This window comes from Tetrao urogallus, assembly GCF_951394365.1.
Source record: "Tetrao urogallus genome assembly, chromosome: 16".
NCBI lineage: Eukaryota > Metazoa > Chordata > Aves > Galliformes > Phasianidae > Tetrao > Tetrao urogallus.
In genome coordinates this window covers 9,345,763-9,363,858 of record NC_136829.1, presented here as the reverse complement: position 1 = coordinate 9,363,858, position 18,096 = coordinate 9,345,763, and the positions used below count along the sequence as shown (strand labels likewise).

Below are 18,096 nucleotides of genomic sequence, written 5' to 3'. Positions count from 1 at the left end.
AGGGCAAATGCTTCTGTGTGAGGGCTCCATGCCATGCCAAGAAATCATGTAAGTTAAGATTACACCACCAGGCTGTAGGAGTTTTAAGTCTCTCTTTGTGATACAGTTGCATTGTAATGTTTACCCTTCTAAACAGGCTAAAAAGATTTGTGTGTTCTTCAGATGCATGCAGAGCTCAGCCAGCATAGAGCAGCCTTTTCCCTGGCTTATCAAGAAAAAAGTGCAAGGGGAAAACTCCTGTTTGTGTCCAGTGCGATTCCAGCAGTGACACCTTTTGCTGTTTGTCACAGCATCTCCTTCGTACTACAACTGCACTGGAAAATAGCTGCACTTATGGGAGGCTGTTAGAAGCAGGAGATGGAACAAAAGATGCAGGAAACTCTAAGCAATGGCCCTGAGGGCTGGTACCAACCTGCACAGCTGCATCCCTGCCTGCTCCCATTGCTCCAGCAGCTTGCAGAGCCCATTGCACCACAGCCCAACCCCAGCCTGTGCATGGCTCCTCTTCTCCCTCTGATGTCAGCTTGCCTGAGCCCATAGATAAGAGTGAGCCCTCCCTATGCAATTTGTGAGGAGTGTTTCTTCTATGTTCATCTAAAAAATAAACTGGACTTTGTTCCTATTGCCTCTACCATCCAAAACCCACTGTTCTGAGAATACAATTAGTGCCAAAGCTTCTTCAGGCCACATTTTTCTGGGTGAAGTAAATTGGTTTCTTCACTGGGTGTATTCGTTTCACACATAATAAAGTGTCTGTTATTGTATCTGACTGCATTAATTGCTGCCCTGGTTCTGCTCAGTGCACAGGTCAGATAATCAATACACTTTACCATTTAAAAACAGGATTTGAGATCATTTCAGAGTCCATCTCCCAACCTTAGGTATTCACAGTCTGCTTGTTTTTGTTTGTTCTTTTTCTCCCTGTGTCTGATTTGAATAAAAATAACTTTGTTACTACCAGGTTTCAAACACTCACAGCTCTTCAAGACTAACCCTGCTTCTGTTATAATTCTGTTATAATCAAGCAATGCCTTCCTCGATTAAAATGATAGAGCCTCTGTCATTTCAGCTGCCATCTCCATCTCCATATCCACCACTGCAAAAAGCAACTTGGTATGAGTATTTAGAGGGCAGTGGGGCTGATCACTCACAGTCCCAAAGTCACGCTGCTTTAGAGGCAGGAATGGAGCCCTGACTTGCTTGAGAGCAAAGCAAACTTTATCATGCAGCCATGGAGATTGCAAAGAGATGACACTGTCATCAGATGTGCCTCTCCAAAAGCTAATTATCCCGCTCTGGTGGAGCTTAGCTATAAATGCATCCCCATCCTGGCATGTCTGTGTGTTACCTGCTGCTTGGGCTGAGCAAAAGCAGGGAGAGGTGACAGAAGCTCTCTGCTCCCCTCCTCTGGGCAGGAGGCAACGTGGAGGGCTCAGTGTTCTGATAGAGGTGCCTGGTGCTCCCGGATATCTTTGCCATTTGCAATTGAAGCAGACGGACCTGCTCTGATGCAGATGCGTGGTATGGTGGGTGGTTCTTAGATGGTGCTCTTGTGGAACTCTCCACAGGAGATGCTCCCCTACACACTTATGGGACCGCTGAGGTGTGATGTGGTCTGTGTGTTGTGTGTGACATACAAATCCGGGCAATTTAAGACACTCACAAATGTGCATTTTAATGATTTTCAGACTTATCCCCCTGCGTTTGTCTACCATGTGCACTTTAACTGACAAAGTTTATGGAAACAGTTATTGTATTTCAGGTTAATCCTGGGCATGAAGACTCTAGGGTGAGTAAGCCAGCATCTGTGTGAGGAAAAAGGCGAGGGGCGCATGTGGCAAGAGGAGAGGAGGTCCCGGTTCCTGTCGCCTGAGATGCCCTATAGTCTCCATGCCCGATCCACGGAGTGCTGGCACACCCTCGGCCAGCAGCAGGGTCTCCCATCTCTAGAAAATAAATAAACTGGTACAGCCTGGCTCAGCCTCCCGGGGGCGGGCCGTGCCCGGGGGGGGGCCGGGAACATCCCAGCGGGGCTGACGGGGCTCATCCCAACCGCCTCAGCCTGCGGGACGGGAACGTCCGGCGGAGCATTGCCCTTTTAAGCTGTGGCCCCACTGCCTCCTCCCCGACTCCCGGAGGGGCTCCGGCAGCCGCCGCGACCTCCGTCCCTCCTCCCTCCTCCCTCCCCGCCCGCCTCGCTCCCGGCGACGGCGAGCGGCAGCTGCGCTCCGTGCTGCTGGCGGGGAGAGCCCCGGGGCTGCGGTGAGCCGGGTGCTCTGTCCCCGCTGTCCCTGTCCCCGCTGTCCCTGTCCCCGCTGTCCCTGTCCCGCTGCCTGCCCCGGCGCACTCGGGGACCATGGGATGCTGCACCGGACGCTGCACCTTGATTTTCCTCTGCACTTTGCAGCTGGTAAGTGCCGGCTCTCCGAGCTCCGGGGTGCTGCCCGGGATGGGGATGGGGCTGCCGGGCCGGAGCGGAGCCCGCTGTGCTTCGGGGCCGGAGGAGCTCCGGGACTGTCCCTCCACAACTTCGTTTCGCGGTGGGGCTGCACTGCTGGGTGAGTTGCTCTGCTCGTTCTTAAAACTCGGAGAAATGTGGTCGTTATGCTTTTGTTCCTTTTCTTTTTCTTTCCTTTGCAACTCCTCAGTTTATAAGTTTGTGTTTATCAAATACAACTAAAGAAAATCTGTTCATCAAAGGAGTCCCCGCAGGTTTGGTGGCGATGCTCAAAACCAAACCAAAACTTCCTCCATGCCGAAACCTCTCGATACCTTCAGCCCTTCTATGTGTGGCTGCAAGAAGGAGTTAAGGCAGCTGCATCCCACCCTGCACCAGAGGGTCTATGCAGGCGTGGAAGGAATTATTTCAGCCGTCCTCAGGGTGATGTGCCATATGCAATGTGCTCATGCATATATTTCTTTAGGAATAAACTGGCCGGCGTGCAGACAGTGTCCCTTGTGGGCAAAGGCTGCTCATCCCGGTGACATCTGCGTGTGTGTTGGTGTGAGTGGTGATAACAAAGGTCTGCTTGTTCCTGAGTGTCTGTGCATCCAGCTTGGACCTGGAGGGTCCCCTTCTTGTCAGTAGCTGATGGTCTGCAGGGCTCCTCCAGCCTTAAAAAGGAAATGACAGCTTATACGTAGTTAATTTCATTTCCAAATTTGCTTTATTCTGGAGCGCTAGCGGTGCGCAGGAAATGGCAGGCTTTCTCCTAAGTTCTGTTGAATGGTGAGCTAGTGCCAAAGGGCGAATCTAGTTAGAACTCTTTGTTTGGGAGTTGCTTACTGTAACAGCAGCATATTTTCTGCCAAGAGGCAACCAGCGAGCGGGCATTTGGCTGGAAGGTGGGAGAAAAATCAATAGAAAAACAATGAGAACCTGCTAGTTTTCAAATGTAAGCCATTGGCCTAAAACTGATGGGGAGCAGGGTGGGAATGCAGCCCCACTAACTGCGAGGAGTGCAGGCAGAAGATGGGGATGGAAGATTTGACTCACAGTTAAACAAAATGCAGAATAGAAGTTTTTAACACAAAGCGTCTCGCTAGGCATATTTATGAGTGTGCTGAATGGCCAGGGAGTGCATTCAGCCTACTGGATTATTTCTTTTGATTTTTCACCCATGTTCACAGAAGAAAGAAGCTGTATTACACTAGAAACTGGCATCTCAACACTCACTGTCTCTTAAACCCACCACTGTGTCATCCAGCTTTAAGGTACGCACTTGCACACACTGGAGGGAAGGAAATAAAAAAGAGTAAGAAAAAGAGAAAGCCATGGGCTGCTGGTGCTGCTCTTATTTCTGACAAGCGTGGGAGTTTTTCCGTATCCAAGATACAGGGACAAAGAACCCCCAGCATTTTATTTTCCTTAAGACCCTCCTCCTTGAAGAAAAGAATCGGTTTGGCTCATTCTTAAGCAAGTTTGGATGCCTGAGCCGTAGTGATTTCCCATGGCACTCGCTGGGTGAATTGGTAGAGCTGGAAAAATGTGAGCTATGGGGAGGGAATTCCTGGAGCTCCGCTCCGCTGGGAGTGAGGTCAGGAGATCCTGGCTGCTTCTCAGCAAGTGCTTGGGTGAGGCTGAGTCCCATCCTGGTGGTTATTTTATTTATTTTCTTGTAAGTCAAACTTGTCTGTAAGCTGTCGCATCATTTCCACCTCAGTACGACTGAGTGACCTGCAGGACTCGGTGCTGAGCAGTGCGCTCCGCTGAGACAAAACACTGAAGCAATCAGGCCAAGATCATCAATAAATTATAACGACGTGAACTTCCTTTGTTCCTCTCGTGTCTCTGCTCTGCTTCATTTGATACCCTGAACTCTTCCCAGCCTCCCTGTGTGCTGCTGTCTCCCAAAGTGCCGGGGTGACTCCTGGCTCCTTGGGGGCAGTGGTGCTTTTGCCTTTCATTTAACTAGGAGAGAGGATTTCAGCTGTGGGATTTCCCACTCCAGTTCTGCAGGACGTCGTTCTGTTTCATTATATATTCTCCTGTCTGTTCTTCGAGGCTTCATTTATACGCAGTGAATGCAAACATGAATTAAAGACACCTCTACTTAAAGAAAAGGAGGAGGATTTGGCTCGCGGTGTGTTTTGGAGATTGCTTTATTATTAGGTGTGTGTAGTTGAGTTAGTGTACTGGGAAGTGTTTGCAAACTGCAGCTTAAATGTTTCCCTGAAAAAAAAAGAAGAAAAAAAAAAATAGAAACTGAACTTATTAATCACTGCTGTGCATGCAGATAAAAAGTTTGTGATCCAGCTGGAGAGCAGAACAGCCCATCAAGGGAAGGGAGGGCTGCAGCGCAGTGTGAATACCAACGAGGGCTGCAGCCCCGTGGGCAGCTCAGGGCTGAGCAAAAGGAGTGGAGCTGAGCACAACTGTCTGGAGAAAATCAGGGCTGGCTCCCCAGTGGTTTGCTAATCAAGAGGGGGAGAGGAAGGCTGGCGTTTGAATAAGTAATTTGCCACGTTCCAATTTTAGGTTATTGTTTGCCTGCAATGTCCACCTCAAGCTCCTGCTGCCTATCTGATCAGCACTGCAAGGAGGTTCAGATCCTGCTATGTGTTGCTGCACTCAATCCTGCCCTTCTCAACCAATCCCTGTCTACAGCAGAAGTCCATGGGAACAGCCAGGCCAGGAACACCCTGCGGATGGGAGAGGCTCCAGGGTGTTTGGATCCTGGAGTTTGTGCCCTTTTCCCTTGTGGAAATGAGGCTTGGAAAAGGGCAAGGCTTTCCCTGTGAGCGGGTTGTGGGGAAGACCATGCTTGTGAACTTGGTCTGAGATTGCACCCATCTGGTGTATTTTCTAGAGTAATAAGTGATCATGTCCTGAAAGCACTACATGAATTTCTTTCCACCAAGCTGAGCGTGGAAAAAATCCCTCCCTCCCTGTGCCTGTCCCAGTAAATCAAACAACTGCAGTTTCTTTACATTCTGTCCATGAATCGAGAGCTCAGATGCCAAGCAAAGCCTGGAGACAATTTTACAGATACATTATAAATCCCCATAGAATAAGAGCTTCTAATGGAAAAAGTGACTAATACCTCAACTGAGCGCAGAGCACGGCGCCCTGGGATGGGACTGCACAGAGACTAACCAAAAGTAACTATATACCTTTATTTATTTATTTTCCTGTGCTCTCCTTCTCCCTCGCTCCCTTCTTGGCAATGCCTTTTTAATCTCTTACAGAAGGGGGTGACCAATGCTGGAAACTATTTGAAACCAGTGCAGATCCTTCTCTTAACTGCTCCCTTGTACCTAAAGGGATTGTGTCAGCTTGGGCAGGACATGAAGCGATGGGGCTGGGGTAGAAGGGAGCCTGGTAGACAGGCACGTAGGATTGCACACATGTCAGGGAAGGCAGGAGAATGGGTGGGCTCAATGTGGTCAGTGCAATGTGAGTCTGCAGAAGGAAGGTTGGGAGAGCATCCGTGGGAAGGAACAAGCAGGCTTGCACTGGAAGGGTAGGGAAATGGGTAGGGACCCATCTCTCCCTGCTCTGCAGCTGCCCGCAGAGCTGGGCAGGTTCCTGCATCTCCTGGGGAGCTCAGAGCCCAGCAGCTGGGACATGGCTGAGCAACAAAGCACCAAATAAAGAGCAGGTGCAGGGGTGAGCGCAGCGTCCCTTTGCTGATTGGGACCAATGTGAAATTACCCTATAATCCAACTATTTATCTTCTCCAGGATTTGTGTTCAAATTATAATCCCTCTAGAAGGGAAACCATGTGTGCACACAGCACCCAGCACCGTGATGGGTTGAACCTCTCCTGGAGACCACATACAGTAACAGACCATTTTAAATAATAACATAAGTCAAAAGACTACATTTGACAGATGCTGTCCTCTCCGTGTCTGTTCCAGACAAAGGAAAATTAAAGCTGTGCCAATAATAGAGCTCGTCAGCATTTTCCACTGATGCTGACTTTCAGTAGAAACCTGGGGATTTGACTAAATGAATATTTTCGTGAGAAGTATCTGCTTTCCATAGACAATTCTGGGTTGTTGTATTTTTTTTTTTTTTTTCTCTCCAAAGTTTTGGCTAGAATATTTTGGCAAAAAATCAAAAATGTGCTGGCAAATGCTCGCTGTGCTGGCAAGCATTTTTAGTTTTGGAGTTGTGGGGCTTCTCTTACAAAAAGTTGAATTTTTGCATGTGGAGATTTTTCTTTCTTTCTTTTTTTTTTTTTTCTCTCTCTTTCCTTGAGCAGCTGGAGTCTGTAATGCAGCAGTGGTCTGAGGCCAAAAGCTCTGAGCAGCACCAAGGAAGAGGGGCCTGGAGACACACAGCATGTTTCAATGCAGATTGTGCATTGGCAGCAGCCCACATCCATGTTTCCCATAGCGGTGGTGGCAGAGATTGCAAGTGACTCACAGGAATCAAGTTTCCTTGTGCCCTCCGACCAAACCCATCTAGCACTGTCAGACCAGGCATGTCATTTGGCAAAGCCCAAGCCAAAAAGCTGCTGAGGGCAAGCTGGTGCTGAGGTCAACTCTTCCCGGAGCCCTTGGCCTGGATTTTGGCTGACGCCGTGCCTTTGCCTGACTGCGCTTTGCTGCTCTGCCTCCTGCCTTTCCTGTCCCTGAACACCAGGGCCGTGCAGGAGGAGAAGGAGGTGGATTTTCCCCAGAAGGGAGCCCCTCTCCCCTGCCTGGTGCGGGGTTGGGGCTGGGAGCATTGTGGCTGCCAGGGGCCCTTCCCAGCGCGGGCTGACGTTGCTCCATTGTGTGCTAATAATATACGGAAACTCGGAGCGTTCTGGCTGGGGTGCAAAATGGAGCTCTTCCAAGAATCTGCTCCAGGGGCCCTCAAGTAGGAACTCTTGGAGAATAAGCTGGATAACAAAGGCCAGATTGTGATCGCTTTTCCTCCAGGAAAACCCTGGAATGGCCCATTGCTTTTCGAGCATTTGAGAAAATGCGTATGATCTAGCAAGCTCTAAGTGCCCCAGCTGTAGCTTTCCCTTCTCCCATTAACAAAGCATTGAGTTTGAGGTCAGCACAATCAAACCTTTCCATTTAAAAAAGAAGAGATAATTTCTGATTTAATGTCCTTATGCTTGTGCTGTTCCCTTTGCGTTGGCTGGAGTAGGTGTCATGAGCGGAGCTGACTGCACAGGTTGTGTCTGCAGTGAGCTTTGGTTGAAAGAAACTTTTCAACGAAGTCGAAACCTTTTTTATCTCAAAAGAGCACTATTTTTCCATTCTCCATCTCTAGAGCATGAGAAGAAAAAAAAAGGACAGTTCTGGCCCCAGAATGAAAATTTGCTGGCATTCAGCAATGTTTGCTGGAAATGACGGCGGCTTTATTGTGCCAAACCCCAAATATTTTGAACTTTTTAGAAGTGTTTTCAAGCTTCTGTCAAAAAGTTGAAAAGTTTCAGTAAAAAGAAGTTTGGGTTTTGGTGGCTTTTTTGTTGTTTTTGGTTTTTTTTTTTTTTTTATTTATTTTGTGTCTTGGATGTTTTCATCTTCCAAATATCTCTGATGTCTTCGAGTTGGGAGTTTTGATGTCATTCCTAAATACTAAGGGGAAACTGCTCACAAAGAAAGCGCAGGCTTTGGTTCTGCTCAGTCCTGTTAAACTTATTTGTTATCTCCTTATAGGCCAATGCTTTTTGGGTGTTTTTGTTGTTGAAGGAAACTCAGTGAGTTCAACACCATGCAGAGCTGCCAATCTGAGATATTTCATAATCATTCCAAAACTGTATTATGATTTTGAGATCCCAAAATAAGAACAAATAAGTTCTGCTTCGCTTGTTCATTGAGCTCTGGTGAGGTCAGACTTTCACTTCATCTTCTTTGCCATGGATGACTGTATGGATCACAAAAGCAAGGATTAATAATAGTAACAATTAGGGAAATAGTCATGGTAAAAGGAAGGTGGGTATTAACAGTTGGGACGAGAAAGATTGGTGTCTCAGCAAGGATCCTGCTTCTACTGCCATATCAGAACCACATTTCACGTTGAACACAGAGAAGTCAATGGTGATGTTGCATTGGTGTCTCTGTGGGTTGGCTGACTCCTGAAAACCCTTGTGAAGCAAAACATGGCAGCTTTGTTTCCCTTCATGTTGCACGTTTCACAGCCTAGAGGGAAGTGAGCAGCAGTTCTCTGCTGGGGTAAGATCAATTGATCCTCCCTTGACTTTGCTGTAGCTCACTAGCATCAGTGGCCTTTTCCAAGGGGTGCTTTTTGCTCTCATTTCCACAAGGATTTAATTGCCATTTTTCTGGTGTCTGTGGCTGGTTCTCAGAGCAGCTGCTTCTGTGTCAGGATGTTAGGCAGAAATATGTTGTTTATCAGGGAGGTTCTCGTCCCAGATTTTCTCTCAAAGGTGAGGATTCATGGAAATTAGGAGAGCAGCTTTTCTAATTCCCTTTCCTCCTTCATCCTGGATTCTGTTTGGATGAGTCTTGCTTTAGTAATTGAGGTGTCAGATTCCCTGACACCTTTCAGTTGAAAGGATGATGGTGTGGAAGCGGTGACCTCTGCTGCCATCTGCCACAGCTTAATGAAAATATACTGTGGGAATCGAGACAACAGCTTGGCTTCGTCATCTGCTCGGAGAAGGCAGACATCAGGAGTTGCTGTGCCAACTTTCTTTGCCACCTCTCAGCGACTGGCCAGCCCAGCAGGCAGCTTCCCACCTGCTTTCTAGATTCTCTCAGGCCAGCAAAATACCTGCTTTCTTCCCTGTTTTTCCTTCTCTGGTTCTTTCAACCGATGTTTAAAACTGTAGAGATCCAGGATCACCGATGTATTTTCTCTGTGCCGATGCATCAAGCACACAGATGTCCACCCCAGAAGCACAGGAGCACAAACTGCCACCCTGTCACAGCAGCACAGCAATGGGATGGGAGAGCTGAATCCAGCCTCCTTGTCTTGTGCATGTCAGAGGAGATGAGAACACATCAAGACCTGTAGAGAAGGGATGCTGTTGTGCCACCCCTGAGCAACACGGGATGCTGCTGACCTAAGGGAAGTGGGTCAGAATGAAGCAAGCGAACAGTCACATGCTCTTCTTCTTTACTGAGCACTGGGCAACCTGACCAAAGTCATGAGAGAACAAGAACTGGATATTACTGAGGAAAGTTTGGGTAAAGTTCTCCAGAGATAAATATCCTTAATAAAAAATGAATCCTGGTGCTCGAATGAATACACTATGATGGCAAATATATGAAGCCTGGGAAGATGTCTCCTGTGAGACCTTTTTGGGAAACAGGACCTCTCCCCTGTTCATGGGGACCCTGACAACAGCCTTGGACTCATTAAAGTGCCTGGTGCTGCACTGTGTTTTCCAAGTGATGTTCTCTGGAGATAGTTCATCTGTAAGCACTGTTCCAGCTGAATGGGGAAGGTGAGATGGAGGACACTAAAGAAGGGAATGGGGTATTTTATTACCCATGCAGAACTTACAAAGTATTGAGTGTAACCTTGCATGGATTGCTCTGTATGCTGTGTTCAGCCACCACGGATAAGCAGCCTTACCACAATTAACAGTTTGTCACTCCCTGTCTTCAGCTTTGCCTTAAAACTATCTCTGTAGTAACCGGTGCTTAATCTTGGTACCAGGAAAGTTAGCTTGGAGATCAGGAGGGATTTAAACCCTGGTCACAATCAGTTTTGTTCATACTTGTGAGGTTTGGACATTATTCTTGCATTAATACTATGACAAGAGCATCGCTCTGCTTCTTTGTGTTGAGTGTATACTGGGTTGCACTCTAAGCTCTACAAGCAAACCTTTCTCATATGTGAAGTTCTTCAGATAGGTGGTCTTTCTGTGAAGGCTGTGTAGCAAGGTCTGTCGGTATTGCAGCTGCAGCTCAGGTGCTCAGGAGCACTTAGCTCCATGCTATGGAGTATGGGAGCATCCTCAGCCCTCTTCAAAGATTCTACACCCTTGATGCTCTGTTAAGAGGGAAATAGGCCCTTATCTGTGAAAGCTTCAAGGCCAAATGCTCAAGGACAAGGATGAGGGCTATCACACTTTGCAGAACCCCAAACACCTTTGAGGTTCACAGGGGCCAAGCGACCCCTGTGTCACACTCACAGCACTTCCCAGGAGGGCTACGAAGAGAACGGCCAAATTTCTGGCCAGATATGAAGGCTCTGTGCATTGAGATAGCTTGCACAAATATCTGAGCTACTGGCTACTCACACAAATCAAGTTCCTAATTTCCCATGACTCCTGGTAATCCGTTAGCAGCAGATTTCCATGTGTGAGACGAGAATGGGCTCTGACAGGCGGCTGGCATCCGCACCTCCAGCAGACAACGCGCTTCTTGTGATAGCATTGTGGGAAAGGCAATACACCTGCTTATGGTGTATACGTACAGAATTAAGGCAGAAATCTGATTATCCTAATTACTCAGAAATGCAAAATATGTGCAGAATACAGTGTGCCTAATTAGCCTAGGAGACTGCTGGCTGTTTGGCGGGGTGCTGGGAGAAGTGTAACGGGAGCTCTGCGCTTCCTGAGCGTATGGAGAAAAAGGAGCATGGGGCTTTGGAGATGTGATTGTCAGTCTTAAAGCCAATTACAAAGCTGGGAAAGGGCAATTCTTTCTTTAATGTGTGCCACTTTTTTAAGATTCTGGGCCTTCAAATTTCCCATCTCATTATTCAGAGAGGAAACATTCAAAGGAAGGAAAGTTGGGTCTGCCTCGCTGTGCAAACAGCTGCTTTGCTGGGAGCCTGTGCACAGCACCTCCTCAGATGTGTCTTTCCTGTGTCCTCTTTACTCTGCATTCATGCTGTTGCCAATAGATTCCCGAATGCTCTCAGAAGCCTGAGGAGAAAGCGATGGTAGTTGGTTCTGCGAGAGGTGCTGCTTCATTTGCATTTCATGGACTAATTTGCACCATGGAAGTGCATGTTGAAAGAAGTCTTCTGGCTCCAAATCTGGCTGCTTTTCCCAAAGACACAGAGGAAGTCAGGTAGCTGCTAGGCAGGGATGCTGGGTATATCTCATGTTGTCCAGATCCAGAGAACCAGGCTGGTTCCTCCAGCCCCATGCTGGACACGCACCCACCAAGGGCAGCAGGACATGGCCCAGGAGGGCTGGCAGGTAGCAGGGTCACACCGGAACAGCTGGCACACACACCTCTGGGATCCTACAGCCACACAAATGTCTGCCATCAGACAGTGCCTGGATGCAGATCTTCTGGATGTAATCAATGCACAAAACACACACCCATCTATGATTAAACCATGATTATAAGTAAACCCATCTACCTTTAATTCCTTACTCAGCCAGACTGCCATCTACTTCAAGCTTTTCTAAAAAGGTTAGTTTTGTCACTCTTAGGCTGTTGGCCATATCTAATATGCTGAGGATCAATGCTGATGTCAGTCTAAACCAATGTGAGCTGGGAGGTCAGCTGTGAGATGTTATAGGAGGGTTTGAGCTTCCAGGGCTGCCACTGAGACAGCTTAAAACTGAGTTGTGTGACAGCCTGAAAGAACCGACAGGGCGATATAAAAACTCTACCGTGGCTTCAGACAATAAAGACTGTGTCTCCTTTTTGATGAATAATGGCTCTTTGTTTTATTCCTTAGATGACAGGGCTGTTACAACTGCTGAGAACCATTTCAGTGCTAAATATATAGCTGTGTAATAAAGGCTCTGCAATCTATGAACTGGGGCTGAATGGCTACTTGAGTGAATCATTTAAAGTATGATGAATTTCTAAAGCAGCTCATAGTGATGGGAGGTGGAGAGCCAGTAAACTCCTCTGCAGATTGCTTACCCAAAGGATGCTTTCTTCACTCAAGACGTAACCCAGGTTTCACATCTGCCAAGTTTTTGTCTCATGGTGGCTCCTGTGGGCACATGAAGTTCATCACTGAAATTTTGGACACTAACCTACAAACAGCAGGCGTTTAGATGGAGTCCCACTGTTTGGTGGCAGCTCACTATGCAGATCTCTAGCAGAAATCCTGGAAAACCAATGCTGGCAAACAAAGTGGGAATGGGAATGCAGCAGCAGATCCTTCATTCAGCTGTAACCCGGAGCTGAGCTGAATGCTCAATGGGATTTTGCTGCAGCACATCAGAGATTGTGGTAGCCTAAAGTTGCTATGCCAAGGAGTAGAATGCTGCTTCTTGCTCCTATAGTGCTTTCACACTGATAGAAGAGGCAATGCATGGATTCTGTTACCACTTTAAACAGTGGATTTAACCTCCAAGTCTTGCCAGATTAAACTTCCTTGAAACAACTTAATGTAGCAACAAGGATTTGAATTTCCATAATGTGGATTAGCACTTTTCTATTTTAACTAATCTTTGAAGGCAGTGCTGCAAGCAAGAAGAGTGAGAAAACTGATTGGAAAGTTTGGAGCAAAGGCAGCTCAAGGATGGGAGTGTTCCAGGACTGAGAAATCATCTCGCACCCCAAAGGGAGTGATACTGGGAGCAGGAAGGCAGGGCCAAGCTTGGATGAAGCTTTTGTAGTAGATGTTAATAGAGGGCACGTCTTTGTCCCCTTTGGAGACAAGTGCTCACGAGTGCTCTGCCTCTGAGCTGCCGCCCCATGGGTCAGGGCTCAGCCCCTGCAAAGTCACCAGACTGCATTGCTGAGATACAGCTGGCTTGTTGGTTTTGAGGTTTGTTGCAAAAGAACCAAGCTGCCGAAGTGACACCTATTGACTGGCCTCTGATTTAAAAGGAGAGGGGAAAAAAAGAGCAGAGAAGAGAGAGAGAAAAAAAAAAAAGGGGGGGGGGGGGGGGTAAGGAAGAAAGGGGAAAAAAAAGGAGGGAAAAAGAAAGAAAAGGAGAGAAAAAAAAAAGAGAGAGGGAAAAGAGAAATGCAGCTTGACTGTTGAATAAACCATGAGGCATTGAGGAGCGGGCAGCCAGCGGGGTTGGGATAGGAGCCCCGGGGAGCATTGCAGTGAGAAGGGGATGCAGACATCAGCCGGGAAACAAGGGGGGGGAAGGGAGGAAGGGAGGGGGGACCGCTGTGCAGTGCGCTCAGAAACTTAATTGGGGAGCGGGCTGGTGGGAGGCCAAAGGATGTGTGCGATGAAACTGGGCTGGGAGTCCAAACAAATTGGGTAGCACAACAGAAGAGATAAATTATGCTCATGAAATAAACAATGGCTGAGTGACACTGTATAAACAGTCGCATGTAATAACGGAGCTGTTTGTCTCAGCCGTCCTAATTGGGAGGCTGGGCGGCATCTGATGAAAACTCCACGTTGCACATTTTCCACTCATAATGAGGAAGATTCCCCCTCCGAAAGAAACCCTCCCCCAGCCCTATTTAGCTGCACTGAAAGGCCTGGTTTCATTCCACTTTCCCACAGCAAACTCATCCTGGCAGGAGCTGCATTAGGGAGGACAAGTAGAAAATGATAATAAATCGAGGACTTGCTCTTATTTCACCTTGTGACAAATCTATCCAGTGGGTGACTCAGGAAGGGTGATAAGAGTATGGATGGGGCTGCTGCTTTCCTTTTGACGCTTGGTCATGTGGAAAATAACCCCATTCGAGCCCTCACTCAAAAGGGCTTTGCTTTTAAAATAACGCTTTTTAAAAGGCACTGAATCCTTATTTACACTGTTGGAAAGCCTGCAGCTCGCCTCCATCAAAGTGAATGTCATGGGTCTCATTTCATCATCTGCTTGGGCCCAAATGCAAAAAAACAAAAAGAACACTGCACAGAAAGTAATACATTTCATGCCATTAATACACATGAAAGGACTTGTTCAATCTAGGGGATTATTATTTTTTTTTTAGCACAATACTTTATTGCCAGTAAATCTTTGATAAGGATCCTTCGTGTTATCAAACCCCTGTCCAGTACGGCACAGCTGACATCCACAGGAGCATGTGGTGGTGTGGGGATGGGGAGAGCAGAACACTGTGGGCTCCCTGACTTCCACTTGGCTCATTCTTTTGCTTTGAACCCAACCCTCTCTGCCCTGTAGTGTTTATTTCCAGCAGTGATCCAGTTTGTAGCAGAGAAGTACCCTTACTCTTTCTCAGCCACCCAGAGCAGATTGTGCTCCCCGAGCTGCTCAGTCAAACCACCATAGAGAAAAGCTGCACTTCAGCATCACTTCAACCAGACGTGCCAAAACTTCACAATTTCCATTTGAAGCAGTCCATGTGTCTCTGTTCTCTGCTTTTTCTTGACTTAAGAAAAAGAGAGCTGGATCTCTGCTGGGGTCACAGCTGGGGAGGAGACCTAAGAACTGCACTTTGCAGTCCTAGGGAGGCCATTGGAGCTGCACGTGTTACCTGCAGTCACGAAAGCGATGAATCAATTATAAGCAGGATTGATTTTCACCCGGTGAAGCGGTGGGATGATGAAAGTCAATAGTGATTGATTCATTTTCCTGCCACTCTGTAGCAGGGAGGTTGTTTGTGGGAACTGTGGTTATTGGAAAAGTCCTGAGATACCCCAAAAGCTTTGGGCGGTCTCTGTAACAGAGCAGTTGTTTTCCTGTTTGTTTCAACTTAAAACCCTTCCTGTCAAAAGCATTTTACTGAAAGCAGAAGCTGGCCTGTTAAACACTTCCATTTCCAAAATATTCCTTCTTTTTCTCAGTGTTTTCCCACCTGGTGCTTTGATGACAGGCCTGGCAGTTTGTTAGTGCATTCTGTGGGGGGCAGTCAGGCAGGATTTCTTCACTGATGTTTATTTTTCAGCTGCAAAAATGGCAACCTTTTCAAACACAATTTTACATGGGGAATTTCACTCGTGGCCCTTTTTTAACCAGGATAAGCACATTTTCACATTAGGGTGGTTTTTTTTGGCAGAGCACGGACAACAGTTTGTTACTAGTGATGATTACAGCTCAGCTGTTGCAGTATGAGTGATTTTACACTGACAATAGCGTGCATGAAATGCAAGCAAATCACTTGGCCGGGTTGTGGCCAGATTCCTAAAATACTCCGGCTTCTAATTTGCCTGAAAACTTTCTGCATGTTGCCACGACGTGCAGAAGGGAAAGTCTCCTGAGTCAGTTTTGATACATTAACCAAATACCTCTGCACTATTAGCTCATCTGCTCTGTTCTGACTTCCCAGCTGTTTATGAGACTGAAGAGATGTCCTCCGACCGCAGAGGGCAAGGTGAGATTAATAGCTGGGGCGAGCAGCAGCGGGGAGTCTGGCAGAGAACTGACTCAGCATCCTTTGCTGGGCATTGCTGGGATCTGCTCTGGGTGCATCGCCCTGGGACTGGGCTGAACCTGGGGGATTCAGGCGTGGAATTGGGGTGAGGAGATGGGGAACAGAAAGGTTCCCAACCTAAAATGCCACCTCTGGTAATCACTATGGGCATGCAGGCATCCAATAGAAGCTCTGTTACAATGATGGTACCATTCCTGCCAGTGCATTAATATGAAATATTAAAAAAGAATTTTACAAACGCAACCTAAATCTCCAACTATCCTCTGCAAAATGAGGGTATTCTTTCTAATTTCACTGTATAGGTGGAAACAGAACGTTAACACCTCTGCTGGACCACTTTGATGGAGTAAGCCAAACCCAGGAGATGTATTTAGGAACGCACTGGTTTGTGATGGCTGGGGTGGGAGCCAGGCTGAGTGCTGGTGTGCCCACACACAGCCTCTGCATTGCGCCCCCGGGCTCTTTTCTCCCTCTGAATTGGGCCCAGATCTTATGTTGATCTCCAGCACTGGGCTGCACACTGTGCCTCATGTTAGCTCCAATGCTTATCAGAATGAGGGCTTCTGCCTGTCTCGAGGAGCTGCTGCTCATGCTATTACAGCAGGGCAAAAAGCACCATATGTAGCTGCTGGCAAGTGGAATGAGAAAGCTGTAACATCACAGAGAATCCATCCCTTTTGGCTTCACATGTTGTCTTTCCCTATGCCTGCAACTTCACAGCTAGGCTGGAGTGCTAAGAGGGCTTCTCTGCATCCCGGTGAGGGAGATAAAATCTTCATTGCCACTTTGCTTTCCATGAGAAACAGACGCTCTATGAAAAGGGGCCGTTTGTACTGTAATTACTGGTGGAAGTTGCTGGGTGGCCGTGCCATCTCCCTGCCTGCTGCAGGATGATTACAAATGGGCTTTTCTTCTCGGAGCAAAGTTGCAGTGAGACCGTGGCAGCTCCCAGTTTCCTAGATTATTAATAATAACAATATCATTTTCTTTCTCCTGTGTTTCTCACGAGCCCTGTACTTTCCTTTTAATGAATCCTTTTCTCCTGCAGCAGAGTTTGCAGTGACACCGGCCTGATTTGTAATGTAAATAGGCAGCCCAGTGTAAAGGCGACCTGCGAGAGCACCACAGGGCTCTAATTATAATTTTCATTAAACCCCTTCTGTTTATGAATATCCAAGCAATCTGGCATTGCAGCAGGAGCAAGAGGAAATTAAAGCAACGCTACCACTTATCTCCAGTGTCAGGGAGGGAGGGAGCCAGCTGTTGAGCACAGACTGAAACAGGGCCCTGCACTTTCCTGTGGACAAAGTTCTGAAGAATTATCCTTGCTCTGATGTCCTTCCCCTTCTGAGCTTTGCCCCAGCTGCAGAGCTAGGATGTGATTTTCCTATAGAGGCTCTGGGCAGTGCAAGTGCCGTACCCGTGATCCAGCCATGACCTAATTAAGGGGCTCAGCTGCTCCAGCTCCCGCTGTTGTTTGCAGTGAGGTCTCAAAGAGACCCTTTCCTTGCTCCCAAGACACTGGTAGGTCTCTGTGAGCTGCAGGTGCCAGCTGGGAGTGAGACATGCAGGGTGCACAGGACGTGAACTTTTTGTTGCCTGGAGCTCAAGGTGGGAGATGCTCTCTGTGTCACAGTCAGCCTCCCTCTTGCGTGCACATGACAGAAGAGCTGAGCTTGGCTTTTTTGAGCCTGAAGCAAGAGTTTCTTCCTCCTTTGGGAAACTGTCAGTAGAATATTTGATAATTCAACTATGGAGTAAGCAGATGGAAAATAAAATTGCAGTTTTCAATAAATGTGTAAAAGGTAACAAGGATACCAACGATTCTGTGTAAAGTGTGTCCAGCTGCTATCTCGTGAGCTATATGCACTGTGAATCCTGATCCAGCCCCTGATGTGCTTGCTCTTTTCTTCCAGCAGCAAGATGCAAGAACAAGGTGCTACCTACCTATTTTAGCTGAGCAGACCATGCTTAAGATAGGATTTATAGGGTCAGTTCCTATAGCCAACAACTCCAAGAATTTTCATTTTTTCCCTGCATCCCTGCCATGAGAACAAACCCAAACGTAGTGCAGCCTCCCTGGCAGAGCAGAAGTAATCATGTAGTATAATGCCTGGTTGGTAGGAAATAAATCTATTACAGAATTAAATTCCTGCTGATCTCCTGTGCTACTCTGCCTCACAGCCTTTCGAGTGTTTAGATGGCTTCATAAATGGTAGAGGATTTCCCGAGGGAGATGGCTGGTAAGTTAATGGCACATATTCAATATACTTTGCTCAAGAGTAAAATTTGTGCTACTGGTGTGAGAAGGTTCCCCCTGCACTGAGGCTCTCTGCAAGCCCAACGCTGTTGGTAGGAGGTTGCTGGGGGAGGGCTGCAAGTCCTCCAGCAGGAAGGAGGGAAAGCCAGAGCCTGGGCTGAGGCTGTGCTGTACAGGGCATCTCATTGAGGAAA

The 18,096-nt window shown here is 47.5% G+C and overlaps 1 protein-coding gene across 1 annotated transcript in view; it reads left to right on the top strand.

The window, feature by feature from the left end:
* Positions 1 to 2,356: 2,356 nt before the first annotated feature.
* The window catches only part of NKAIN4 (sodium/potassium transporting ATPase interacting 4), a gene marked incomplete at both ends in the record, with an annotated part of 41,399 nt that continues 25,659 nt past the window's right edge, over positions 2,357 to 18,096 (top strand). The window contains one exon of the mRNA XM_079543507.1: positions 2,357 to 2,410. Within this exon, the coding sequence (XP_079399633.1) occupies positions 2,357 to 2,410 (54 nt within the window). The remainder of the gene's footprint in view (positions 2,411 to 18,096) is intronic.